We start from the raw sequence: 24,296 nt of genomic DNA, 5'->3' as shown, positions 1-24,296 counted from the left end.
ATTTGGTATGTTTCATCTCTTGTATCTAAGAGTAAAGGAGTTGGACGGCACTCTGTCCTCGAGAAAACACAACAAGGATTATCTGGTGTCATTCTGGCCAAGGACAGATTGCAGCCCTGCCTTGACTTTGCAGAGAAGGAAACTGCGTGAGGTTGCTTGTGAGATTACAGACCTTGGCTTAAATCAAGACAATTACTCTCCCTCTCTCCGTCTGCTCTGCCTCCCTTTTTTACTTGTGGATCTCTTATTTTTCCTTTTTGAAAGAAAATAATTTACTGCGTGATTCATGGCAATTTAACTGTAACAGGTGGTGTGTGCGTGTGGAAAATGGTACCGACTACACTACTGTCAATAATGTGTTGATTCTCAGTTTAAGTGTTGCTAGATATGATTAGGCCTTTTCTATGCTAGTGCACACGTCTGCAGTCTTTTGTTGATATTGTCAGCATCTGTTTTTCTGTTTAAATATTTGACCCAACATTCCTCTGTCAGTTTGCTCATGTTAACTACACATGTGAACTCACTCACACAAGCTGAGGGGAAGTGCGGGGAGTGGACATCGTGATTCAGGGGTTGTCAAACTGAAGAGGCCCCAAAACTTGTTAGGGGGCTCAGGATTCCTAGCAGTGTACCTAACATACAAACTACAAACACATTCTGCTTGTGTGCTGCACTACGACAGCACTATTGCTCCGTATTTCAGAGATTGAAATTGAAATTGAAAGTGAAATTACAGTTTATTTCCTCTGTGTTATAATCTGCCCTCTTGGTAAAAAGTGATATTGTGTGAACAGTCGCTTGCAGTGGCAATCACACCATGCCATTTCCAGATATGTGTGCAGAAACGGCACGAGGCGTGACACAGGATGTTGAAGGGTCAGAAAACACCGCAGCCAGACAGTGTTGTGCTGGATGGGGATCAGAGCCAATCCACTGATCCTCTTTCCCCAGGAGCTCATCCAGCTTTGGAGCCATTAAGATCCCTGCACGATATGTGACTAAGAACGAGGCCTGTCTCAGCCGAGTCCCAAGATCCTCAAGTTCATTCTCTGCCTCTAACCTTACGTGTGTGTGTATTTGTGTTGTCCCTCTCTGGTATGTGTGTGAAAGAGAGAACGTATCACCTTTGTATGGGTATGTTTTTTTTTTTTTTTTCATCAGTTGGATGTACGGGGGAGGGAAAAGGGCAAGTGGACTTTCACTTTCATAAATTCCTTTATTTGCTCTCATATATTACATCTCATGATACATACATACATACAAGAGAGGTCATGTCATATGTAAAATTGTAAATTTCTAATGTTTGAATGACAGCTCGATAGGATTAGTGCATAGCATACATGATTTCTTACTCCACACATGTATGCAAACTGCAGTACTAAGCCAGAGAAGGGATTCATTAAAACTCATTTCTCTACAATTTCCTAGGAGGAAGAGCATGTTCACCACTGGAGTCAGAACTGGTGCTGTAACTATTTTTTATAAAAGGTCTTAGAAAATATGCGCAGCAAGACTTTTTTCTTACAATCCAGTAATGTTATACAAAATAGGACAACTATGCCATTCGCAACAGGTGTTGGACCACTGAAAGTTTTTGCAGTTCTGGCTCCAGTGACAGCTCTTTCTCGCTTGCCCTCAAGGAGCAGTTCTTAGAAAGGAGTTTTCCAGGTTGTCTCAAAGCTGTTCTGAGAGGATTAGGCTCTTTGATTGATGTGCCATTGATTAAAGGAGGTGACACATTGCATAACAGGAAGCTAAGAGACACAGTTTGTCTGGCCTGCTTTAATGCTCAACCTGGGACGGATGCTGCTAAAACTGTTTCAGGAACCTCGGACGGGGGCGACACTGTCACCTCAAATGACAGAGCAGATCAAGTTTGAGTATAATTCAGGTTTACATGTGTAGAAAGTGAGGGGACATTCACCCATTCATTGGTCCACAAACAAACGTCCATGATCAAATATTGAGGCCTAGAACTTTGGCCTGTACTGCGTCACATGATGCCACACTTTCGGCAAGACTTTGTTGCAACAGAACAAACACAAGAGTCATCCCCTCATAGATACGATAAGGCTTTGGTAGCCTGCTCTTCTCTGTAAGAAGGGTATTTAAAGTCTAAAGCTGTGTGGATCTCAAAAGCTGGCTGACAATCAAATCAAATCCCATCAAATCTTCTTAAAGGACAGGCAGATCTACTGTACTCTGTCTGACGGACTGCGAGACGTGTCTCCTTACAATAAATCAAGGTTGTTTATACTTCATTCAATTCAATTTTGTCTTTCAGCTATTCAGAAATTTGTGTCTATAATTCACATTTTACAATTACTATGTAATGAACAATATTCATGTGGAAACATGAATCATATGGGAGTAGTCGCCTAAACATTAATATTCACATTAGAAAGTGTTATTTTTCCATTGGACAAAAAAACAATAGATGATAATACAAACAGCTTATGTGTTCAGCAAAACTTAAAATAAATAGCACATATACCTGATGCTTGAATGGGATTTTAGTATGTATTTGTTCACAGATTTGGAACACCTTCTCTCAAAGCCAGTCTAAAATGTCCCATCCATAAAGACAAAGTAGAAAATAAATTCTCAGACAAAGATTCCAAAAAATATATATATACTTATACAGATATGTTGCATATTTAAATAAATACCCTCACACAACTCGACTATGTTGTACGTAGAATACATCAGCCCTTGTTGGTTGAACACTGCTCTCACTTGCTACAAGAGCAGCCAAACTTCAAGTATTTTCGCAGCATTAACATGTTTTGCACCACTCATCAGCTTGCATTTTGCCCCCTGTTACTGAGTTTGTGTTGAAAGAGCTCAATTCTCAACTCAAGTGTTAATCACAACAAAATAAAATAAAATCTTTAAACCATTCCTTCAATCCCCTTTAGTATAAAGTTACATGATTTGCCCTCCCTCCCACCATCAACGGCCTGCCATTGCCAAACAACGACAGTGGCAGCTAAGTGCATTGTGCAATCTACAGCAATACAGTACAGTACTGAGTGTTAACTGACTGCCAATAGGAACACTGCAAACTATTGTTTTGGCATGTATAAACCCTTCATGCATTACATGTCGTATTCTATGAGATCTATTACATTGAGGAGTTTGCATGTGCACATTGATTTCAATCCATAAGATTTGGGACATGTGCTTTGGCTACGGTTAATTTGTCTTTATCTGAGCATGATTTCTGTAGACCTGGAAAAAAAAAAAAAAAGAAAAAAAGAAAAACTTAAAACCGCACACTGTCACTGACAGAATGAAGTCAAATGTTTGATGTCTATGTATACATTCAATTCAGCATTCTTTTTCAAATGTTTATAGCTGTCTGTGGTAAGAAACATAAGAAGAAGAATGGCTTCTGTTGCTGTGACAGTCCCATTGAGAACATTCCTCTTGATGATGTTTCTGACTCTTCCCTCATTGGACGCTGGTTAGGCTGACCTAATCCAGACTGGACTAGATAAGACGAGATCAGGCCAGACCTAACTACACTAAAGTAAACTAGACCAAACTGGACTGGACCAGATCAGACAGGACCCAGCCAGAGAGAACCAGGCCAGATCACACATGTCTAACCTTGATCTAACTAGACCAGATCCAGACTAGTCCAGAAGTGACTTGGTTATACCAGATTTAGACAAGCATAGTCTAGATTAGACCTAACCAGACCGCAATGGGTCAAATCCAAGAGCTGCAGGAATTTAGGAGATGGTGCAGGTCTTTGACTTCCCTCCGTCAGAACCTCCGCCGCCAGCTAGACAAGCAGACAACGAGAAAGAATGGGATGGTAAAATAAGGGTGAATGATCATTTGACTGTCTACAAAGCCATCCATGGGACTAGTCTAGGTTTGTGGGTGCATCAGTTTATTTATTCATCTATCCATCCATTCATTAGTCTCTCAAGACAGACATATGGCTCCTGCAATTTGCAAATGCTTTGACGGAACTGATGTGCAGTGTCACATCAATTCCGTCATGTTTTTGGTTGCTAATAAATTGGCCATGGAGCTGTGTTGTGATTGGTCGAAACAGCTTCTGGCCTGAAGCACTTTCCAATTTGAAGCTTTCAGTTTTGTCTCAGACTCAAATCTCAAACTCAAACAGGATATCTCCGGAGCATTCCGTGTTTGTAGAAGAGAGAGGCCGGATTGAGAGACCATCCATCCATTCATCCATCCATCCACCCATCTATCTAGGGTATTCTACCTTTCTTGGCCTCCTCCTCCTCCAGTTTCTTCTTTTCATCCTCGATGGCCTTCATCTTTGCATTGTAGACCTCAGCTAGTTCATTCCAGTGACTCCTGTTGTTGTTGAGGCCATCAAACATGGGCTGGATCTCTTTGTGGAACCTGGAAAACTCCTGATCAACAAAGGGAAAACACACTTGATATCAGTCTGTGTGTACTGGCACTCTGAGGGTTACTTAGAGAGGGACTGCACCTGTTGGAGGATGATCTGTGTGAGTGTGGTTGTGTTTCTGTGTTTGTCTATGCCTGTTCTTGGACAAACATTCCTTCAGTAGATATACAGCCAGCTAGCTGACATTTCTGTTGGGGCTCGCTGAGTGGGTTCAGCTCATGATGTTAGAGGTTTCAAAAACAACACAACAAGTAGGTTGAAGGGGTATTAAGAAATATGTGATCCCCACAGGACCAATAGGAACCAGTAAACTAGCAAATCAGAGCAGAGATGATTGAGTTTTGAAAGCATATACCTCAGTACCTGGCAAAAGTAATTGCTGAACTATTGGTATGTATTGTGGTCACTGTATACAATGAGTAATTCAAAACCTTACTGATTATTTACCAGTTGAGCCACTATGGAACTAAAGTGATTCACACATTAAGTCTATCCTCCAGTATACTGTCAATCAAGTTTTTTTTTTTTTTTTTTTTTGCCACGTGCTGAGAATTCTGCTTTCAAAACTCTCAAATCTCTGCACTAATTTTCTGAAGCAATCAAAACATTATGTTAACAGAAACAGAATGTATACAGGAAATGATTTCATTAACTGCAAAGCTACTCTTGTCATATTCCGTCTGTCTTGTCCATATGTGAAGGGTTTTTTTCGACATAGGCCACACACAAAGACGCCATGAGGGATTGCCTTGCTGAGCATAAATATGCCATTACAATTACAAATTGTGATTACCATAGGGCTAGACATTTTAGTGAATTTCACAATGCCATTGATTCCTTATTGCGTATCGAGGACAATGAGAGATTACAGAACCACTTAACCAAAGGAAAGCTTTTTGGATCCATCGCCTGAATTTATTTAGGTATCCTGGTCTCAGTGAAGATACAGACTTCACATATTTTCTGTAATCATTCATGTACAGAATCACTTCTGTATTTTGCTTTTTCTATATTTACTTGTCCTGATATTCCCTGGGACATGTGATTGCCTCCTATTTATTGTTTGCAACCATATAGTTGAGGCTGCACCCCTATTGTCTGACCGTGAGTGGTCAAAAATCTGTTGGCTTTTCTAGGGATTTAGCCACTACAATAAAGGCTTTTTAATATCCCCTTCTTTGTTGTCACTTTTCCTAATACGTGAAGTGCCTGGCTCGCCCTCCAAAATATTCTCCAGTATACTGAAATATAGCATCAGTCACAGGGTAAAAAATATTAGAACCATCTTCCTAATTAGTTCCACCCACTTTGACAAAGTCTACGCCTAAATTGTTTCATGGCTTTCTCTATATCAGCCCTTCCTGTTTATGCATGTCTTCTTTCTCGGGATCATAACTTTGTGATTGAAGAGATATATATGGTCAGAATCATTACTTACCTTGTACACAAACGAGCAGACAAAGTCAATGAAACCACACTGCATCTTAGGTAGCTGCTCGGCACAATTTCTGTCCATCATGGGCTGAGAGAGAGGAGAGTTTCAGATGAAAGAGATTTACACATAAGGTGTGGGAAACAAGACTGAACTGATATGTAAAAGTTGAAATAACGAAGACAAGACAAGACAAGACAGGAGAATTAGAGGAGATAAGAGGGAAGACGGAGCACAGCGGGTTGTGAGGGCCCTTACAATGGGTTGCTGGTCCAGAACATTTCTCTCCAAGTCTCCCTGCTCCCAGAATTCAGCTGCTACCATCAGAGCCACCTGAAGAGAGAAGGGGATGGATACAAAGAAAGAGAAAAAAATGAGAAAAAAGACATGAGAAAGAGAGGTAATCATTTTATACGGGATGGTGCCACTAGGAATGACTATGGACACTGCTTTGAACCTACCTATCTGACTTAATTTCACTCTGTAACCTTGCTTGAGCATGAACGCCTTGTGTGAGTGTGGCTGTCTTCCTCCAAGGTGTACCCATAACCCCCCTCATGTGCTGTCTTTTGCATTATGACTATTATTTGCCATTTGCTCACTCGAGACCTATTGCACACCTGTCTGGCCACGGAGGGGTCTCCTCTCTGTGGTCCTGGAAGAAGTTTTTTCTTGTCCACTCAATTCAAGTAACTTTGACATCGGGTGAATTCAATCCATATCATAAAAATGTGTTTTGTAAATGGGTAATGGTAAATAAGAGGTGTTACGTCTATTAAACTCGTATATTCCTGTTTGTTAGGCTTTGACTCTGTTTGGTGTGCCTGTGTCGGTGCATGTGTTTCTATCTGTCTGTGTGCAAGTGTGCTGCAAGTGAGCCCTGCTCTGCATTCCACGTCTGTGTTGTGTTTTGATCTCTTCTCTCTTTTCGCCTCATGAATGTCTAGTACCGAAACGTTGCATATAAATGTCTCATTGCAAGTTACACCAAATGCAAAGAGTCTGTTTGCAGCTTTTGATCTTTTGCACAGCACCATGATCAATGTTTTAAAAGTGCTTTGTCAATTAACTTGTTTTGACTTGACTTTTGAGCTTGCGTCCAGGAAAATCAATTCAGCACTTCTGCAAATTTTAAGATCAATTTTGTCTCTATACACTAGATTTTCTCTTACTACTTCTTAATGAAATAGTGTGGACTCATTATAGCTTCCATGCCAAATCAATTTCTACATTACAAAAAAATAATAATGATGATGGTTCCAGAGCTGTAAAGGATCATTTTTTTATTGTTGTGTGTTGACAACTAATGCTACATTATCCCAGACTTTGCAAAATGTAAAATTCTCTGCATCCATATGGCATTGAGATAACTGATATCTTATCAGTCAGTCTGTGGCCAAGAGCCGGGAGGTCTAACTATTCCATTTCAAGCTGAACAGCCTGTTAATGAAAACTGGAGAACAAAAGGGTAGACAGGGTGAAAGAAGTGCTGTTTGCATGTCTGCATCAATTGGCCTGAAGAACATTTCCTTGATGAATTCCTCTGTAAACTCCTGCATATTGCAACCGCTTGCAGCCACAGTCAAGTCGCCCCGCTGACAGTCAAGTCACTATATGTGAAGGCTGTGAATGCAACATACCTTGCTCTGTACCTCCCATGGTTTGGTGATGGCTGACAAGTCACAGCCCGTCATCATCATGGCCCTGGAGCAGAGAGAGTGACAGATGCACACAGTCAGACACAGAGGAAGACAGAGTGTACGAGAAGTGGAGACAAGATGGTGCATTGCTTTTGATAGTTTTTTTTTTTTTTTTGTCATTTGCCTGCTCCTGTTGTTACAAACACCTGCTGTGTGACTACCAAAACAGCCATGTGGTAGTGTAGCAAAAACTCTATGAACTCTGCAAGCTCTACTCAAATCAAATATATGCTTTTTTTCCCTGAAATATATCAATCATGTCTGAGATACAGATGTTTCTACCCACACATGCGCTGCTATATTAAAATATACTGAATATACTTTTTTTTTTTTTTTTTTTTTTTTTAGCAGCAAGCATATTGCAAGAGGAGCTGCTGTTGTTTCAAATGTTGGCTATATTGTTTGGGAATAAATCTCATAAATGTTACGGCACATCTGCTATCACGTGGCTGCAGCTGCTACATACATGACAATTTCCTTCCTGATGGGGTTGTTGGAAACAAAGGCGGTGGCCTCCTTTTCATCTGTCATTGGCTCTGTGGAGTTCACAATGTTTTGGAACATGGTTCTCTTTCTGTGTGCAGACAAACAGTCAGATAAGACAAATAGGCAGTCAGACGGACAGGCACACAAACTGATTACATAAAACCTACTGAATCCTTATGTTGTCTATTAAACTCCAAATAAGGGCACAAACAGGCAGGCAGATATTGATTGTCTGCCACTGAACTTTAAAGCAACACCATCCATCTTAGCCAGTAAACCTACTGGTCTTGTTAGATGCCTATCACCTAACACTATCGGCACTACCACTAGCAGCCAGTCAGTTCAAATCAGCCGCCGGACAAGAACATGGTAGCTGCTGGCGATCTGAATGCAGACAGAAAACTCACTTAAAGTACAGGGCCAGATCAGTGGCAATGATACAGACATCAAACAAATGCTGCACGGTCTCAAACTGTCGCTTCTGGAGGTTGCAGAAGATGTTCAGGCTCTAGGAGAGACAATGAAAAGTGCTTAAATGTCTACGTCATTTTTTTTTTTTTCTGTACTACTGTAACTACGCAAAAACCACAGAGAGGCAAAAATGTGTTGTACCTCCTCAGCCATGAGCGTCTTACTATACTCCAAATGGTGCCTCTCCATAATGGAAGAACCATGAAGTTTGGCCAGAGGAGATGCACTCCTATGAAAAACAGAGAGAGAGTTTATTTTTAGAGAATACGCATATACACAAGGCTTCATAACATAACACATAACATTCATAGCATAAAGGTTCTTATCATACCCCTCACCTACTATGTGTGAATAATATATGTGTGAATATAGGTCAAATTTGAATACACACACACACACATGCACGCACACACAGAATAAAAAGGTTTGACTTGCTTTGTCTGGTAGAGGTTGTTGGTCCCTCTGTGGTCGATATCATGGCAGAAAGCGGCAGCCACCATGGCAAAGGCATCCAGATCAGAGTAATACTTCCTCAGTTTACCTGTCTGTAGGATATAGAAGATAACAGAGAGAGAGTGTGTGTGTGTGTGTGAGTGTTAATGTTCATGTATGAACAGCCATTGAATTTAAAGTCATCTTCACCGGCACTGGACACAAGTTGATACTCATTTAAATGATATTCACAACTAATGCTAATGCCATGGTGTGATTATAAGCACACTTTATGGACTGTATTTTATCTGTAACTTCCATTTACCCAGTTTAGCCAAAATATTCTTATAAGCCCTTTTGAAAATATTTTTTTGACCTATACGCTGTTATAACAATGCAAGTGTCACAAGATATTGCACGTTTAGATACTGCATAGATTATACTACACAAAATATTTGGACAACCTACTCACTGCATGAAACTGACTTATTTTCATGGAGAAGAAAAGGATAGAAAAGACTTTTTTTTTTTTCTTTTTTTTTTTTACACAAAGCTTGTGGAAAGGGGGCACAACACTGCTGGAAAGATGCTTGTATTAATTTGCACACTCAGCGCACTACAGAGAGAGGGAGTAAGGCCACAGCATCACGTCAGTCTCCAGCTAAGTGTAGGTACCATGCACCGAGCTGTGGGCGCTTACCTGCAGCAGGCAGAACATGGTGTGGCCTACGTTGAAGCCATGCCTCCAGTTGTGGTAGGTGATGCTACGGTAACCCTTCCGCACTGTGTACATCCACTTGGTCAGAGTCTGAGGAGAGGAGAGGATGGAGGGGGATGGAGTATGTTATCAGCACTCATTCAACAACAAACGAAGATGCATGAAATGATGATTTGATTTCCATAATTTTTGTATCTGTGGATATTCACACTGAGGAATCTGTGGCCGACCCACTGTCACACTAAAACGCTGGCTTACAGGCTTTCTGACTGAATTGGGGGCAAACTGCTGGTATGACTGAATGACTACATTTCAGATTGACGGGCAGACTTGCCATATGATGGAATAACTGGCTGGTTGTTGACCGAGTGACTGACCTCTGCAGGAACTTTGAACTTTTCGACAACGTTGAGCTCAAAAAACATGCGAATGCCAGCCTTGATGAGGTCAAACTCTGATACAGGGAAGTCGCTGAAGGAGAAAAGGTACAGGTTCTCCCCGTTGATGTTGTCAGCCGGCGGGCAATTTGCTCTCTGTGCAAAAACACAACACAACCCACATGGAAGTCAGCCAAGGCAGAGTCATGTTCTTTAGTTTGTTGGTAACTAGTCAGAAAGCAAAGACAAATGCACCATCTGATAATCTTCATCTTTTCCAGTCATTCCTGACCTAAGTGATGACGGGAGTAAAAGAATCGTCCCTTTGTCTTAAATCAAGAATTGAAAATCTTTTGCCAGATTGGAAAAACACTTCTAATTTCTAACTTTTTCTAAATTTTTCATATGATTTACGCTGCATGTATAAGTGATTTTTCCATAGCACCCCAAAAATTCCACCATATCTACATGGTGATGCAAACACTTTAAATATAATTTTGCACTTTTAAGTGGCTCAAGGTTAGTGCTGGTTGATATCACATTCCTTTAAGACATGTTACAGTCATTTTATTAGTTTTCCAAGTATCACTTAGTGCAATAACTTAATATTTCAATCTCAACAGTAATATTTGTCAAAGTGAAGATGTTATTTTTGCTAGCGCCCACTCTAAATATCAGGCTAAAGGTGAAAATTTCCAAACAATAACAAACCATCATCCTCTTTTGTTCTATTTTTCTTTGGCTGATGTGTGCACACGTTAGGCTAGATTACACAGAAAATAGCAGAAACATCTATTTTCTGCAGGTGTAAGTATCCTCACAGCTTTTATCAAGTAAAAACATTACAAACTGGACAGGCAGCCTGTTAGTTTACTCCGAAATGTAGAGGCAAAGTAACTCAGTTGTCGTAATTTCTGAAGTTTGAAATGCAATCACAATAACAGAACAAATAATGGAATGAATTGCTGCTTCCAGGGAGTAATTCATTATTTCTTTTGAGGAATGAGCCTAACAGATTATATCACGTTTTTGCATCCTGTTCTGCGTCAATGAAGCAATAATAAAATTTCTGCTCCAAGGTTTTTTAATAAAACATACCAATAGTTTATACATCTCCTTCTGGTCACAGTCTTCAGGCTCTGCATCAAACTTCTCTTTCGTGTTCTGGTTTACAAAAAAAAAAAAAAAAAAAAAAGAGAACAATCATTTGTAATGACATTTAAATTCCAGGCATACAGCTGAAGCACCCATCCATCAGAGAACTAACAGCAAAAGAATAGGCTTGAACTCTAGACTGTCAACAGTACAAGCCATTAGTAACAAGAAAAAAAAAACAGTCAAAGTCACAGTGCCCAGACAGTAGATGTGACAAATTGCTGTTGTCATTTGAAAATGTCAACTTGTCAAGAACTACGGAAAGCAGTCAAATATTTAGCTCGACGGCCACGCATTTCTCAGTTTTTCCAATGGGAACAGAAAGTGTTTCATAAACCTATGCACAATCGTCTCAGGCCATAGAGATGCACGTATTCCTTCAGCTGAGGTTAAAACAAAGACGGTCTAATCTGTATTTACAAGATTGTTTCCCAGCAGTGCCAAAGCAGGCCTGTGGAGCTAGAGTATACAATTTTAAATGGAGAGGTGTGAGGTACAGTGATAACCACCAAGCACAAATGATCACATTTTCACATACATGTATCCAGTTATCACCATCTCTCCAGCAAGCAACCTATTATAACACAATTTTTACTCGTTATTGGATGAAGGAAAGGACAGTTTCCCTTTATATCAGTAAAGTCCATCATGTCGCATCTCAACTTATCCTTTCCTGGACTGAAAACGGTGTAGAAATTCATGTAATACACAGGCAATCTGGCAACTATTAACTACTGACCAGAATGGACTGCAGCTCATCTGTGGTGCATCTGGTCTGATACATGAGCATCTCCTGGGCGATGTCTTTTCTGTGCTCCATTCGGTTCAGCTTGTCGTAGGTGTCGCAGTTCAGAACTGACCAGCCCAGGAACTGCGTCAGGGCCTGGAGAACACACAATAAACGAATGAGTCAGTGGATACAAGACAGAATGAAAGACAGAAAGAAAAATCATTTTATTGACTTATTTCTGTGTAACGCAAAGGATGAAAAAGGATAGTCCAGAGAGATAAAGAGAAGGGGAGTAAGAAACGATGAAGGTAAGACAGACAAAAAGAAACAACAAGAGGAAGACACAAAGGGAGAGAGAGAGAGAGAGAGAGAGAGAGAGAGCAAGAGGTTCAACAGGAGGCACTTGAGCTGCCTAATGTCCTGCCACAATCACCACAACACACACAATACATTAACTCAGTGTCATAGAGCATGAAGTAGCTGCAGTGGAGAAGAAAAAAATCCTCCTTAATATGGAAATATATGCAGCAAGGTGCTGCAAAATCTGATCAGATCATCTACTGTACAGGGAGGGGGGGACCTGCAGTAGACAGTAAGTATGTTGTTTCTATCATACACACAGACAGGCACATAGATCATGTGGACATAACGCCCTGCATATCATGTACTGTGATGACAAGGTGTAAAGAGGTTCACAGAAAGGGGCAGAGTGAGAAAGAGAGAGCATTCAGAGAGCTTGACCTCAGTGATCTGTTCATCGTGCTCATCAAAAGGCCTGCCATCTTTCCGGTTGAAGAAAGTGGCGATGCCCACGATTTCTTCCTTCTTGTTGACGATGGGCAGCGACAAGACGTTCTTGATGACAAAACCTGACTCGTCCACTGCCTCTTTCTGAAAGACAGTCCATGAGGAGGCACATTAAAGCTATGTGATACAAAATGTGTGTCACATGCAAACTGAGTGTTTGGTTTTTGAGGACTGTGTGCGTTTGTATGTCAAAAAAGGAGACATGTATCTCTATGCGCATTTTTCAGTCAAGTTAATTCTGTCTTTTTATCGATGACATTACCTGGAAAGTGAAGTAGTCATCTGCAGCCACGTTCATCATGTTGCAAATCTACAAGCAATAAAATAACAGTTCAGTCGCATAAAAAACAGAACTTAATAGGATTTTTATTAGCATTCCTCTAGTAATATTTTTACTCTTGATTGCTATTTCTAGTCATTCTTTATACTCTTTTTTATCTAAATCATTGCACACTTTATCTAGCTTAGATTGCTATCTGTCTGTCAGCTTTACAATTATGGCACCTCAGTATAATTTATGTTTTCCTCTTCAACTGTAGAGGGGAGCATGATGAGACTTTCAACTATAAAAATATCAATCAACTGTATTCATAAATATGGCACAGCAGCATTCATCAGTCGTACCTATGAGCTAATAACTGAGAAGACTTACAGGACAGCATATTATCTGCAGGGCATTGATGTCCTGTCATAAAGTCAATGTCATAAATTGACTCATCATTACCAGTTCACAATCTATTGATTCCTGTATTTGGTCATTTGTCACTGTTAGATAGAGATACTGTTTGCTTACTTTTGGGAGGAAAAATTGAGGGCATATGGAAAACTGAAATATTGTGAGAAGCCCTTGTCATCTAGTATGCACAGTGTGATAAAATATATGTGTGCATACACTCAGTCAGAATATCTTTATAGCGATTTCACCAAGTCATTTCCTTACTACTACTACTACATTATTCTTAACTGCTATTGGATTATGGATAGCAATGAGACTTACAAAGCCATTCTCTGCCACATAGGTTGGTAGTCCACTAACTAGGGCCCAGTGATCTGCAGGTGGACCACTAAAAAATGAGAGAGAGAGAGAGGGAGAGAGAGAGAGAGAGAGAGAGAGAGAGAGAGAGAGAGAGAGAGAGAGAGAGAGAGGGTAAGCACCTTATTCCTTACTGAGAAGCTGATTAAACAGTGCTGACACTCATACTCAGATGTAGTCCCTCTTGTAATTAATGCACACTTACTCAGCTTCACTTTTACCCCATCCTCAATAAGAACTGTTTGGAAACTGAAATCCTGCTCTTGTTCAGTCATCAAAAAATAAACAAACGGGTCTTGCAATGGCTTAACTGAAAGACATGGATTTTGGATTTTAATACTGTTTTGTTTCAGAGGCAAGATCTCTGAATGAAGGAAGATTTCTGTGGCCTCACCTGAATGAATGATCCACTTTATACTGAAGGTGTGTGTGGTGTGCTTCAGTACCACTCCCTTTATCTAGCTATGAGTGCTAAGCTTTGAATTTAGTTAATTTCATTACTTTAATTATGGGTGTGCTTAAACTCTTATTAAAATGTGACCTGTACTCTTACAAATTGCTTGATACAATGATAGCTCTCTTGCCCACTGGGTAAAATGTATTTTAGTGGCATTGCCTCATGAGATTTTTTTTCTTCTTAGTGCATGTGAGGCACTATATAACATTTTTTTGAACACAACTCAAAAAAAAAAAAAAAAAAAAAAAAAAAAGTTATGGCATCTAGTCACAGCTACTCACGGTATGACTTTGATTTCTTCTTTGGCTTCCAGAAGGTAGTCGATGATCTTGTAAAAGTTTACTTCCTAAAAAAAAATAAGGCAGACAGTGTCATTGATCAAAGTGTCATTTTCAGGCTACGCAAGACATTAGAAGAGCTGAACACGATGAAATTTAAAGTGCCATGTATAGATACATTTTTTTTTTTTTTTTGACACTGACAGGCAAGGACACAATCAAATTAAATGACAAAAACTAAACGACAGCAAAATATCAAGAGGAGCAAAGTGATTTTCAGAATGTGAACGTGAAAGAAATCAGTAGAAGTGTGTCACCCTGCCGTCCGGGGTCTTGGGTCCTTTATAAGGCTCCACATCTCCCAGTTTCACCGGCCACTCATCATAGAATTCCTAGGAGAAAAGAAATCAGACCTTTAGCTTGGTGAGAAATCTAAATAACTAACACACCGATCAATATTATGATAGACAGCGCGAGAATTCCCTCTGTTATAGTCCTTAAATGGGCTTAAACAACACAGAATAATCATTACATTAACTATAATAAACATCAAGCCTCGAGGTTATTATCTCATTCTATCTCATTTATGTATCTCTTTCTAAATATCAGGGAAGGTTTAAATTCGTATCATCGATCTCAAGATCTTTGCTTACATTTGTTTTACATTATTGAACTAACGATTAATACATTTTTGGCAGCATATTTTTTTTTGCTTATGAACAGATATACAATTTGGAGATTAAACCAGCACTGACTGAGAAAGAAGGTTCAACAGAGACAGAGAGAGGCAGAAAAACCTAAATACAATGGTGGCACATGGCTTATATAGATTTATTTACATTCATGGCATTTGCAGTGTCATCCATTTACACAGCTTGGTTAGTATTAATCATTAAATACTGCCTATATTCAAGATGCACCAAATAATTTCAGTTTAAGGTGAATTCTGTGCTTATCCCACTACCTTTGTGGTAAAATTATGTATTAAGCTGGTAAAATGTGTTCTCAGTTGTTTATATCTGCAGCCATGAACACAACGTGTTCCTGTCACGCTGTTCATTCAAATCTATCCGGCGAGACTCACCTTCTCTTTGGTCATGTCCAGCAGGCCCACTGAGTACCGCTCACATTGTAGGTATGTCCTTACGGTGTAGAGTGCTTTGTGGAACTGTCTCTCAATGTCTGTCAGCTCTTCAAACACTTTACTGGCCGACCACAGCAGCACCTAAGCCAAAACAGCAAGAGGGAATGCTGGGGTTGAATTGTGCGGCTATGATATACAGCACGACCTCTGGGAAGCAGTACTAGAAGTATCAGATTATATGTTTGTGTAGTCCTTCTTTGTTCAGACGTCAGTATTGAGCAGTCACACATTCATTGCGTGCTTGCAACATCGATTGCTTGCATGAAGACCCAATTAAGAAGAATCATCACGTTCATCTAAATGTGAATGAAGACCTTATGTAGGTGAGATGTTTAGAGGTTGCTATTAGACTCTCAGGAGGCGGAATAGCTATTCCCAGCCATCCCACTTTCCTCTGGCACCCATGCCAGGTTTCTCCATAAGCTCTCACCCCATTTTCCCTGCTAAAAAAACAAACAAACAAACAAACAAACAAACAAACAAACAAACAAACACACACACACACACACACACACACACACACACACGTGCGATGCTGTGTATGGGTAAGTGTTTGTGTGTTAGATGGCAGCAGTTGAGTTTACCTGACTTCTTCTGGACTCCACGTTGAACATGTAGGCTGTGTGGTGCTGCAGGGCGATAACCTGGGCAAAGTTCATGTACTTGTGGAACAACTAAGGGACCAAATCAAATGAGAAAAGTTCTGTCAACAAATAAGAGCAGACGTCAGAGCAATGCACTGGTGTATTTTTTTTTAGATGATGCAGATGGAGCAACATTGCGATATGCAGGGTCATGTTTTGTCAAATAACAGTAGGATATATAGGGATAACATAGTGGGGGTACAGAGGAAAAAAAAGTGATGTTAGATCTTAACTGCTGACAAATCTGGCCTTATCTGCTTTACGGTGTTACCCATGTATAATGGCATTTAGATTTTACTTGTGCTGGGCTGATCTGTTAGCACAGGCTTAAACCTGTTTGCCTCTTTGGGAAATGAAGATTGGTAAACAAAGTTACAATGTTGCTTTTTCTCCCAGTGGCAGCCAACACAGAAATCACAGCAGCCCGCACCAATCCTGCACCGAAGGATTTTCCAACAAATTCCTGAAGTAAATAATGCAAATGATGCATAGCATTTATGTGAATGCTACATCTTAACTGAATAAACCTTGTGAAATAAACCTCAACATTATGATGCAACATGTTACGATTACACCATATTATACTGTAAATTACACAAGGTTTATAACATATTGCTGACAGCTAAACCTCCTGTCTCCAGTTTGGATGATTTTCATGTTTTAACTTCCCCTGAAGAATACATGGCTGAAGAAATTCTACCACATTTGGGTTATGAAAACTGTTTCAAAGCCTTTCAAAACCCCATAAAAATATACCGTCAGTCTGATTTTCAATGTTCTTAGGAATCAAAAATATGCAAAATGGAAAAAAGAAAAATGCTCTAGTGAGCTCTGTGGCTCACTTCTGTGAGAGCACACATTGCCAACTACAGTCAATAATGCAGGGATATCAGTGTGGTAGTTTGATGGCTGGGGCCATATGAGTTCAGCATCACTTCCTGTTTAATGTCATAGTGATGCTCAGTCTGGATTTGCTTGACTGCCAATGAAAAAGGACCACAGCAGCCCTCCGCCTCATGAAAAAATAGGGCAGAGAGTCTCTGACGGATGAAATCTCTTTTTATTTCCTACAGCACTTCTTCTTGACTTTGAGGATTCAAGTGATCGTCTTCAAGTAAGCTTAGTAGATGCTATCAGTTCCAGACCATTAATATTACAGCACAAAAATCAATTTTGTAAAATTTATTTTGTCCATCTGTCCCAATTCATTCTTTGTTGGCTGTGTGAAAATGAAGATTAGTGTTGGGACAAACTGTCCTCTCTTGCATCTGATTAAAAGTGACTATGGTGAATGTTTACTGATACGGACCAGAGGGATAACCACAGGCTATTCCCTCTCTAATCAAAAGCTAAAAACAGCAGAGCAAGAGCCACTGGGCCAAGCCACTCAGATCTGATTAGGAGGAAGTGGAGAGTTCAGAGAGCACGCTACTGGTCAGATGTAGCTCTAATGGGAATAATCCATACTTAATTACAGTTGCAAAATGGCAAAGTAAAAGTTCTTAAAAGTAGTGGAGAAAAAAGACAAAGTGATCGAAAAAGATGTCACAGAAAATTCCTGTAAAACACAGCATATGAACATTCGGCAAACCTCTGTGAGATTATGAGGTTCAAACTCTGGTTCAAGTCCTGCAACTGTCCATCATCAGCGATGAGCATGACAGGACCCCCCACCCCCCACCTACCAGTCACTGTAAGTCACTCTGGACTAGAGTCTTATCTTAATGCCTGACATGCAAAAGTAGAAGTGTGCCTTTTTTACCTTCTCATCCTCATCGGTGAAGTGGTCAGCTCCTATTTTGTTTAGCGCCATGACAACTCCAAGGCACTCCTTCTCAGCCATCAGGGGATATGCAAGCAAGCATTTGGTCTTGTACCCAGTCTGTTTGTCCACAAAGTCACTGAATTTTTGATTCTGGATCATGAGAAAAAGAAAACTGGGTTGATGTCAGGTCTGCTTAAGCCCAAACACGGACTTAGAACCACATCAGTAAGAACAAAGACAAGATTTATGATACGTTTGTTATAATAATATGATACTATTTCACACTAAGAAAACCTCAATATTTAAATACTATTGGCACAATGACAAAGACTAAAAAAGCAAATCCCCTTGCTCATGCCTTTGTTGTTTGCAAATGAAGTTGTTTTCCATGTTTATGAAATTTCTGTCATATTCCTGATTCCAAATCCTGAAGATAGCTACCATTTATTTCTCCCAAATTCCAAAAGATAGGCTATTGTTGTGTGAACTACCACGTCTTTGCAGTCTTATCAAATGCCATCTACATGTCAGCACTGTCTGCACATGGCAGCAGATGACATATCGTAGGCTGTTTTCACATGCTGTCACAGGCTCATCATTTGGAGCTGCCATATAAGAAGGTGAGACAAAGGACGGACCAGTATACAGGCAACCCAGTACAGTCTTCAGTGGATATATTTTTTAGAAATTTAAACTGCTATAATGTCTATTACACATTCCAAATCTAAACCCAACCTAAAATCCAATTATTTTGCTAGAGGAACTGCTCTCCATCGTCAGCAAGTTCAAAACATCCAATTAGGGGAAAAAAATATTTCCAGACTATTAATTTATTTTCAAATTGTTATGTAGCTCTGTTAAGTGAAATAGGACATAAAATCAAATGTTATCTTTTGACTGAAATTCATTTGAACTGGCTCATTGCAGCTTGTGTACCCAAATATATTCAAATACCTTATAATGCAGTAACCCTAGTCCTTTGTCTGTCATTCGTTAACAAGAACAAATGGCCTTGCATCCATTTGCGATAGTGAAGACCAAATTGCACATATTTTATCAGTGGCCTATATCAAGCTACTGACTTTTGACATCAATTAAATGCCCAAATGACTGAATTGGCTTTCAAAAATTAATCTTTCAGATTGTCGAATAATGATAAATTAAATTAATTAAACTATTTAATGAACTAAACTTATCTAACATTTTACAGATTAGACATCCAGTACGCCTAAGGAAAATTATGCACAAAAAGTTATGATCAAACAGGCCACGGAGACACTTTTTCAGCTTTATGCACAACTTCATGTCATGCGTAATTTCTTGGAGAGAGCGCACGGCACAACCCCGTTTGGATCGCTTACCTGCGTAACGTCCGGGACATTTTGGGGCTTTTTGCAGTGTGCGGTGTAACCAACAATGCCTATATCGAGAGGGAACACAATTTCAGACTGGGGGTTGACCAGGTTTGTCTCATATGTGGATGTTGGAGTCACATCAAAGAGGTCAGTGGCGAGCTCAGGTGTTCCGTTTCTTGACCGGCATAAATAATAACTGAGCCTGTCAGCCTGTATTATCATGCAAACTCTCTGCAACACTTTATGAAGAGCTTTCTCCATGGGTTCCGAAGTTCGCAATTCCTGGACCAGCTCGAAAATGATAGCGGCTTCCTGAACAGTGTTAATATCCTTGAAGGAAGCGGCATCTTTGACATCAACAGGTGCAGAAAAGGCGGCTGCCAGCGCATCAGCTCGCAGCTTCTTATCAAAGTATTCTTTAGCAAACTGCGGGTTGTTCTCCAGGTATTTCTCCACACTTTCCTTGTCTGCCATTTTGAGCTCGAGTGGTTTTTATTCCTCTTTTACAAAAGCATCACCTGCGGAAAATAAAAAATATATATTTATCGAGAGGGATGCTGTGGTGTGGCCTATAGGGTTGGGTGATCAGTGGCCCCAGTTTGGCTGGACGCACATCCTCCTCCACTGTCCCTGAAGGAATCACGAAGGCGTCTATCGGCCGCTGCTAGACAGAAGAGGACAGACTGGGGCTTAGAGGCTGAAAGGATCAAAGTAGCCACTAATTAATGTGACGTCACGCCATTAAAACCCCTGCTGTAAGCGTCCTTAACCCGCAAATCCCAACGCTGATCATTTTATATCGGGCAATCCTCCCTATAGGCAGGAGGAAGCAAGGGAGATAGAGAGACACTGCTGTAAGGTCAAATGTTAAATCATATCGCTGTACACTGGATGTGATCAAAGCAGTGATGAAAATAACTTGGTGGAAAAATGATGGAATCCTCCCTGGCATTCACTATGATAAAGGAGAATAAAGACTGAAAAGTCATATTTCATATGTCAGGACTCAAGTGAAGGACCTTGGGGTGTGAAAATTGCCTCCTTATGTTCTCAGTCATTTTGCCCATGTTGGATGACCTTCTGCAGTATTTCTGTGGCTGTTTCTCATGGTTCTCCACATGTCAGTATTTATTGTATGTGTAAGAAAGTCGCTTTTCTTTGTGCATTCTCAGCAGACCCACCTTGCAGAAACACACTCTTTTACCAACACCCCTTTCCCCCAATTGTGCACTTAACTCCCCTTAGAGCGGCCCAACACAACCACAGTCTTGGCCACCAGGAAGCAGCTGCACTGGAGCTGGAGAAGCTCAAGGATGGATTTTGGTCCAATGAGGCCCCTGGGTGCAATCACCCCCTCATCACTAGACAAAACACACACACACACACACACACACACACACGCGCACACGCGCACACACGCACACGCACACACACACACACACACACACACACACACCACTAAATGCTTGTTTTATAAGGGTGTAGTAGAACACCCTTTAGACACCTTTACATAATTTATCATACAGGATTTATAACATACATTTACACATTTTCAATATTCTATGAGAATGACAACAATATATTATAACTACTTGGCAATAATTTAGATCTGCAGTATTAAAAATCCAGTATTATTCATTATTCAAAGTCACATAAGATATTTGCCGGCACCGAGGGGCCCATAGACACATATTCATTTATTTCACACTGTACCCAGAATCACTGGCACACATTGAGGCACTACTGTCTATCTATATAAGTTTTGCAGTCACAATACATTGTGTCCAGGCCTTGCAGCCTGAGGCCCTTAGAAGCCCTCTGACTGGGGACTATAATATCTGCGCCCCACGACTATGTATTTGATATGGAAAGATACAGTGTGATGTAGCTTCCAGCAAAGCTGTTTGCGAAGGATTATGTCAAGTATCCGTGTCACTGTTTTAGAAAAGGAGCTGTTGCTGCTGCGTTTGTCCATATATAAATTTGATAATTTGAGGAAAACCCATCCTGCCCCACTGTATTCAGGTGAAGGGAGGCAGGGAAGAGGGCAACAAACTGGAAACCTTGCCAAATCATACAAACTACCTGGACTGATAAATTGCAGTAGGAGTATATGTATGTTGGGTGAACTTTTCAATGGTCATTAATATGATCACGTGTGCAGGTATGGGGGTGACTTCACCTTAAATTTCCTCAAATAAGTATGCCAACCCCATTAGGTAATACCTCTGTGTTATCCTTGTTTTGGTTACTAAGGCTAAGGCAGTACGTAAATAGTGACAGCCACTGGCAATGACCATATTCAGAGCCACTGATACCTGCAGCTCTGACTGTGTTCCAGGACTTACTGTGTGCTCCAATCAAATCACCATCATCGGGCAGGTATCAGTGCTGGAGCTGGAGACTAGCCTGTTAGTGAGGCTTGGATTTCTGAGAAAAAGGCACTAAACAAAGATGGCTGGCTATTATTAACCAAGTGCACTGTCTGGCTAGCTGATTGGCGGGCTGACAAGACAAGGAGCTCCCCATTCTTATCTGCTGTGGGGATTAAGGCAAGTTTATCAACAAACAAGCACAAATGTGCATGTGTGACTGTGTTTGTGTGTGTGTGTGGGAAATGTCAACTGCCATCAAAAGGCAGCCTGTATAGTGCTGAGTCCAGGGTGCTGTCCAAAGGGAACCTCCGGTTACAGGAGTGCTTCCACATGCATTGCCTCAGATGCATCATCGGCACAGTATTGCAGGACCATTATCTCAAATAATGCCACCCTGGAGTGAGCTGAGACACCGACTCCGTCAGTTTTGCTTGGCAGGCCATGTATCCTGAATGGAGGACATGTGAGTGCCTAAAGGTGAGAGCATGGGTCAGTACAACAAACCCAAAAGCTTCAGTGCCTTACCTGCAGTAAGATCAGCCTCTCAATAGTCTGCCTTTTCAGCCATCAGCCTGCCTGGAGCTGAAAAAGAGGACAACCAACAGGACCAAAACCCTTCCTTTGATCTTCAGAATCGAAGCCAAGCCGTGATGGTGTGGTAGTGAAAAGAAAATAGTGCATTTGTCAGCGGGAGAGAATAGGGTGTGTGGGAGACAGCAGGGAGGGAGAGATGGGGACACAATTTTTTTTGTTGTTGTTTTCTTTTTTTGTAATCAATTATTGATTTCTTGAGAAAAAAAATGCAGGACAGCTCAGAGAACAACCAATGAGGACAATGAAAACTGTGTCAGTAATAAATAATAACTAAATAAATGAATTCAAATTAAATACATTTTTAAAAGGAGGTGGGGGCTCTTATAATACCATTCATTACACACACACACACACACACACACCTATCTGTCTATCTGTCTATCTACTCACCAGGTGTATCTCAACTGATACACCTGGTGAGGTTTTTTCAGCGTGCAACCCTAGTCTGATTCATGTCTGAGAGAATCTTGATCAAAATGGTATATTTTGTAAGGGATCATTTGGGATTCAAGCTTAGTGAAGTTTCAAGCATCTTCATTGATATAAAAAATGACTCCCACTCCATGCATGATATTGCCATTTACAAGTAACTTGTTACACTGCCAAAAAGCTTGCATATACAAACTTGGCAATGGGATATACATTCTGGGCCAATCTTCAGAATTATGAAATTTTATGCTGGCTCTGGGCTCAAACCAACAACTATTATTCCGGCTGCAGATGAGTGATTGTACTGTTTTCATTGGACATGCCTGGGTTATGCAAGCTGCAGATGTTTGGCTGTGCTGTGTTCTTTCCTTTAACCAAGGCCGCAGAGGCCCAGTTACATGATTCAAGTGCAAAGCAAAATGATCATTTTAAAAAAAAAGTCCCCAGCCCCCAGCCTCCACATCAACCTGGGTTTAATTCTCACAGGTTTGTGCAGCAAAGCAAGGAATGGATGTGGTTTATTATAGGAGGGCAATTCAGACTCTGTCAGCAAAATTTACATTAACACAAAAGTATGCTAATTTTACTTTACATACTGACGAGCAGTTGATTCCCCATTTGCTAATCCATTCCTAACGCACAAATAAACATGTTTTTAACAGATACAACTGGAAACCAGGGATAAGAGTGTGCTCGACAGTGAATTTACAGTCTGGAATCAGAGAAGTATTTGACAGCCACATCCAGTGGTACATCACTACAGATACTTTTGCTCTAGCTGTGTGTTCATGGGAACTCTAGTAAACATGTAAACTTTCATGCAGTGTATTTGATTGTCTTAATAATCTCATTATAAAATTATATACTACTGCTACTACTACTACTACTACTACTACTAATAACATAGCCATCATCATAGTTATAAACACACACACACATAGGCGACACACACTATCCCATTATCTTTGATGTTTGTTTGGATAGTGGACTTGGAATTTGGAAAACATGTGTTTCCTTCTCTTTCACATTGATTATGTTCTGATGAAATTAGACTTTGGCTCTCCTAGATCATTTAACACTGTAACAGCCGTTATAAAAGAGTCTCTTGACACAATGATGAAATCAGCAAATGACAAGATGTACTGTGCCAGAAAGCAAACATAACATTTCTCAGGGAAATAAAGAGGGGAATGAGGTGAAACAAGCCCTTAACTTGGACACACTGGAGAAGGAGGGAGTCTGTTTGCCCAGGCAAAAACATTTCACTGAGATTTATGACCTTAATGCACAGGGCCCGACTGTTGGTTTGTGCATGTACATGCATGCACACATGTGTCTACGTGTATGCATTAGAGTATGTACCTGAGCACATAACACGTGTGTTTTCATCTACACATGTATACCTTATTCCAGATGGTTCTCTTGGCATTGCCTGTGGTTGCTTTCATAACACCAAGAAACAGTCCTGACAGTTCCAGCAGAAAATATGGATATGGAGGGGTGGTGGGTCAAATGTGC

General features: G+C 40.4%; 1 protein-coding gene across 1 annotated transcript; it reads right to left on the bottom strand.

Moving 5' to 3' along the window:
- Positions 1-1,521: 1,521 nt before the first annotated feature.
- Positions 1,522-20,044, bottom strand: pde6c (phosphodiesterase 6C, cGMP-specific, cone, alpha prime). The gene is made up of 22 exons (XM_030078329.1): positions 19,387-20,044; positions 18,023-18,175; positions 16,201-16,290; positions 15,557-15,697; positions 14,790-14,864; positions 14,476-14,540; positions 13,702-13,768; positions 12,967-13,014; positions 12,639-12,788; positions 11,907-12,050; positions 11,111-11,176; positions 10,013-10,168; positions 9,618-9,725; positions 8,921-9,030; positions 8,627-8,714; positions 8,422-8,522; positions 7,995-8,102; positions 7,469-7,532; positions 6,087-6,161; positions 5,835-5,918; positions 4,244-4,397; positions 1,522-3,790 (listed from the first exon to the last, which is right to left on the bottom strand). The coding sequence occupies exons 1-22, from the start codon at positions 19,852-19,854 to the stop codon at positions 3,738-3,740; spliced, it is 2,568 nt and encodes an 855-aa protein (XP_029934189.1). The 5' UTR covers positions 19,855-20,044; the 3' UTR covers positions 1,522-3,737.
- Between the last annotated feature and the right edge of the window lie 4,252 nt (positions 20,045-24,296).

Source organism: Myripristis murdjan, chromosome 19 (genome assembly GCF_902150065.1).
Source record: "Myripristis murdjan chromosome 19, fMyrMur1.1, whole genome shotgun sequence".
NCBI classification, from domain to species: Eukaryota; Metazoa; Chordata; class Actinopteri; order Holocentriformes; family Holocentridae; genus Myripristis; species Myripristis murdjan.
This window is presented reverse-complemented; position numbering and strand designations above follow the sequence as displayed.

Excerpts from the sequence above, each read along its gene's own strand:
- pde6c (XM_030078329.1), bottom strand. The coding sequence starts at position 19,854 with ATGGCAGACAAGGAAAGTGTGGAGAAATACCTGGAGAACAACCCGCAG. Across the intron at positions 15,698-16,200 it reads TGGAGTCCAGAAGAAGTCAG|GTGCTGCTGTGGTCGGCCAG; the intron begins GTAAACTCAACT and ends GTTTTGGCTTAG. Across the intron at positions 12,789-12,966 it reads ATGACTACTTCACTTTCCAG|AAAGAGGCAGTGGACGAGTC; the intron begins GTAATGTCATCG and ends ACTGTCTTTCAG.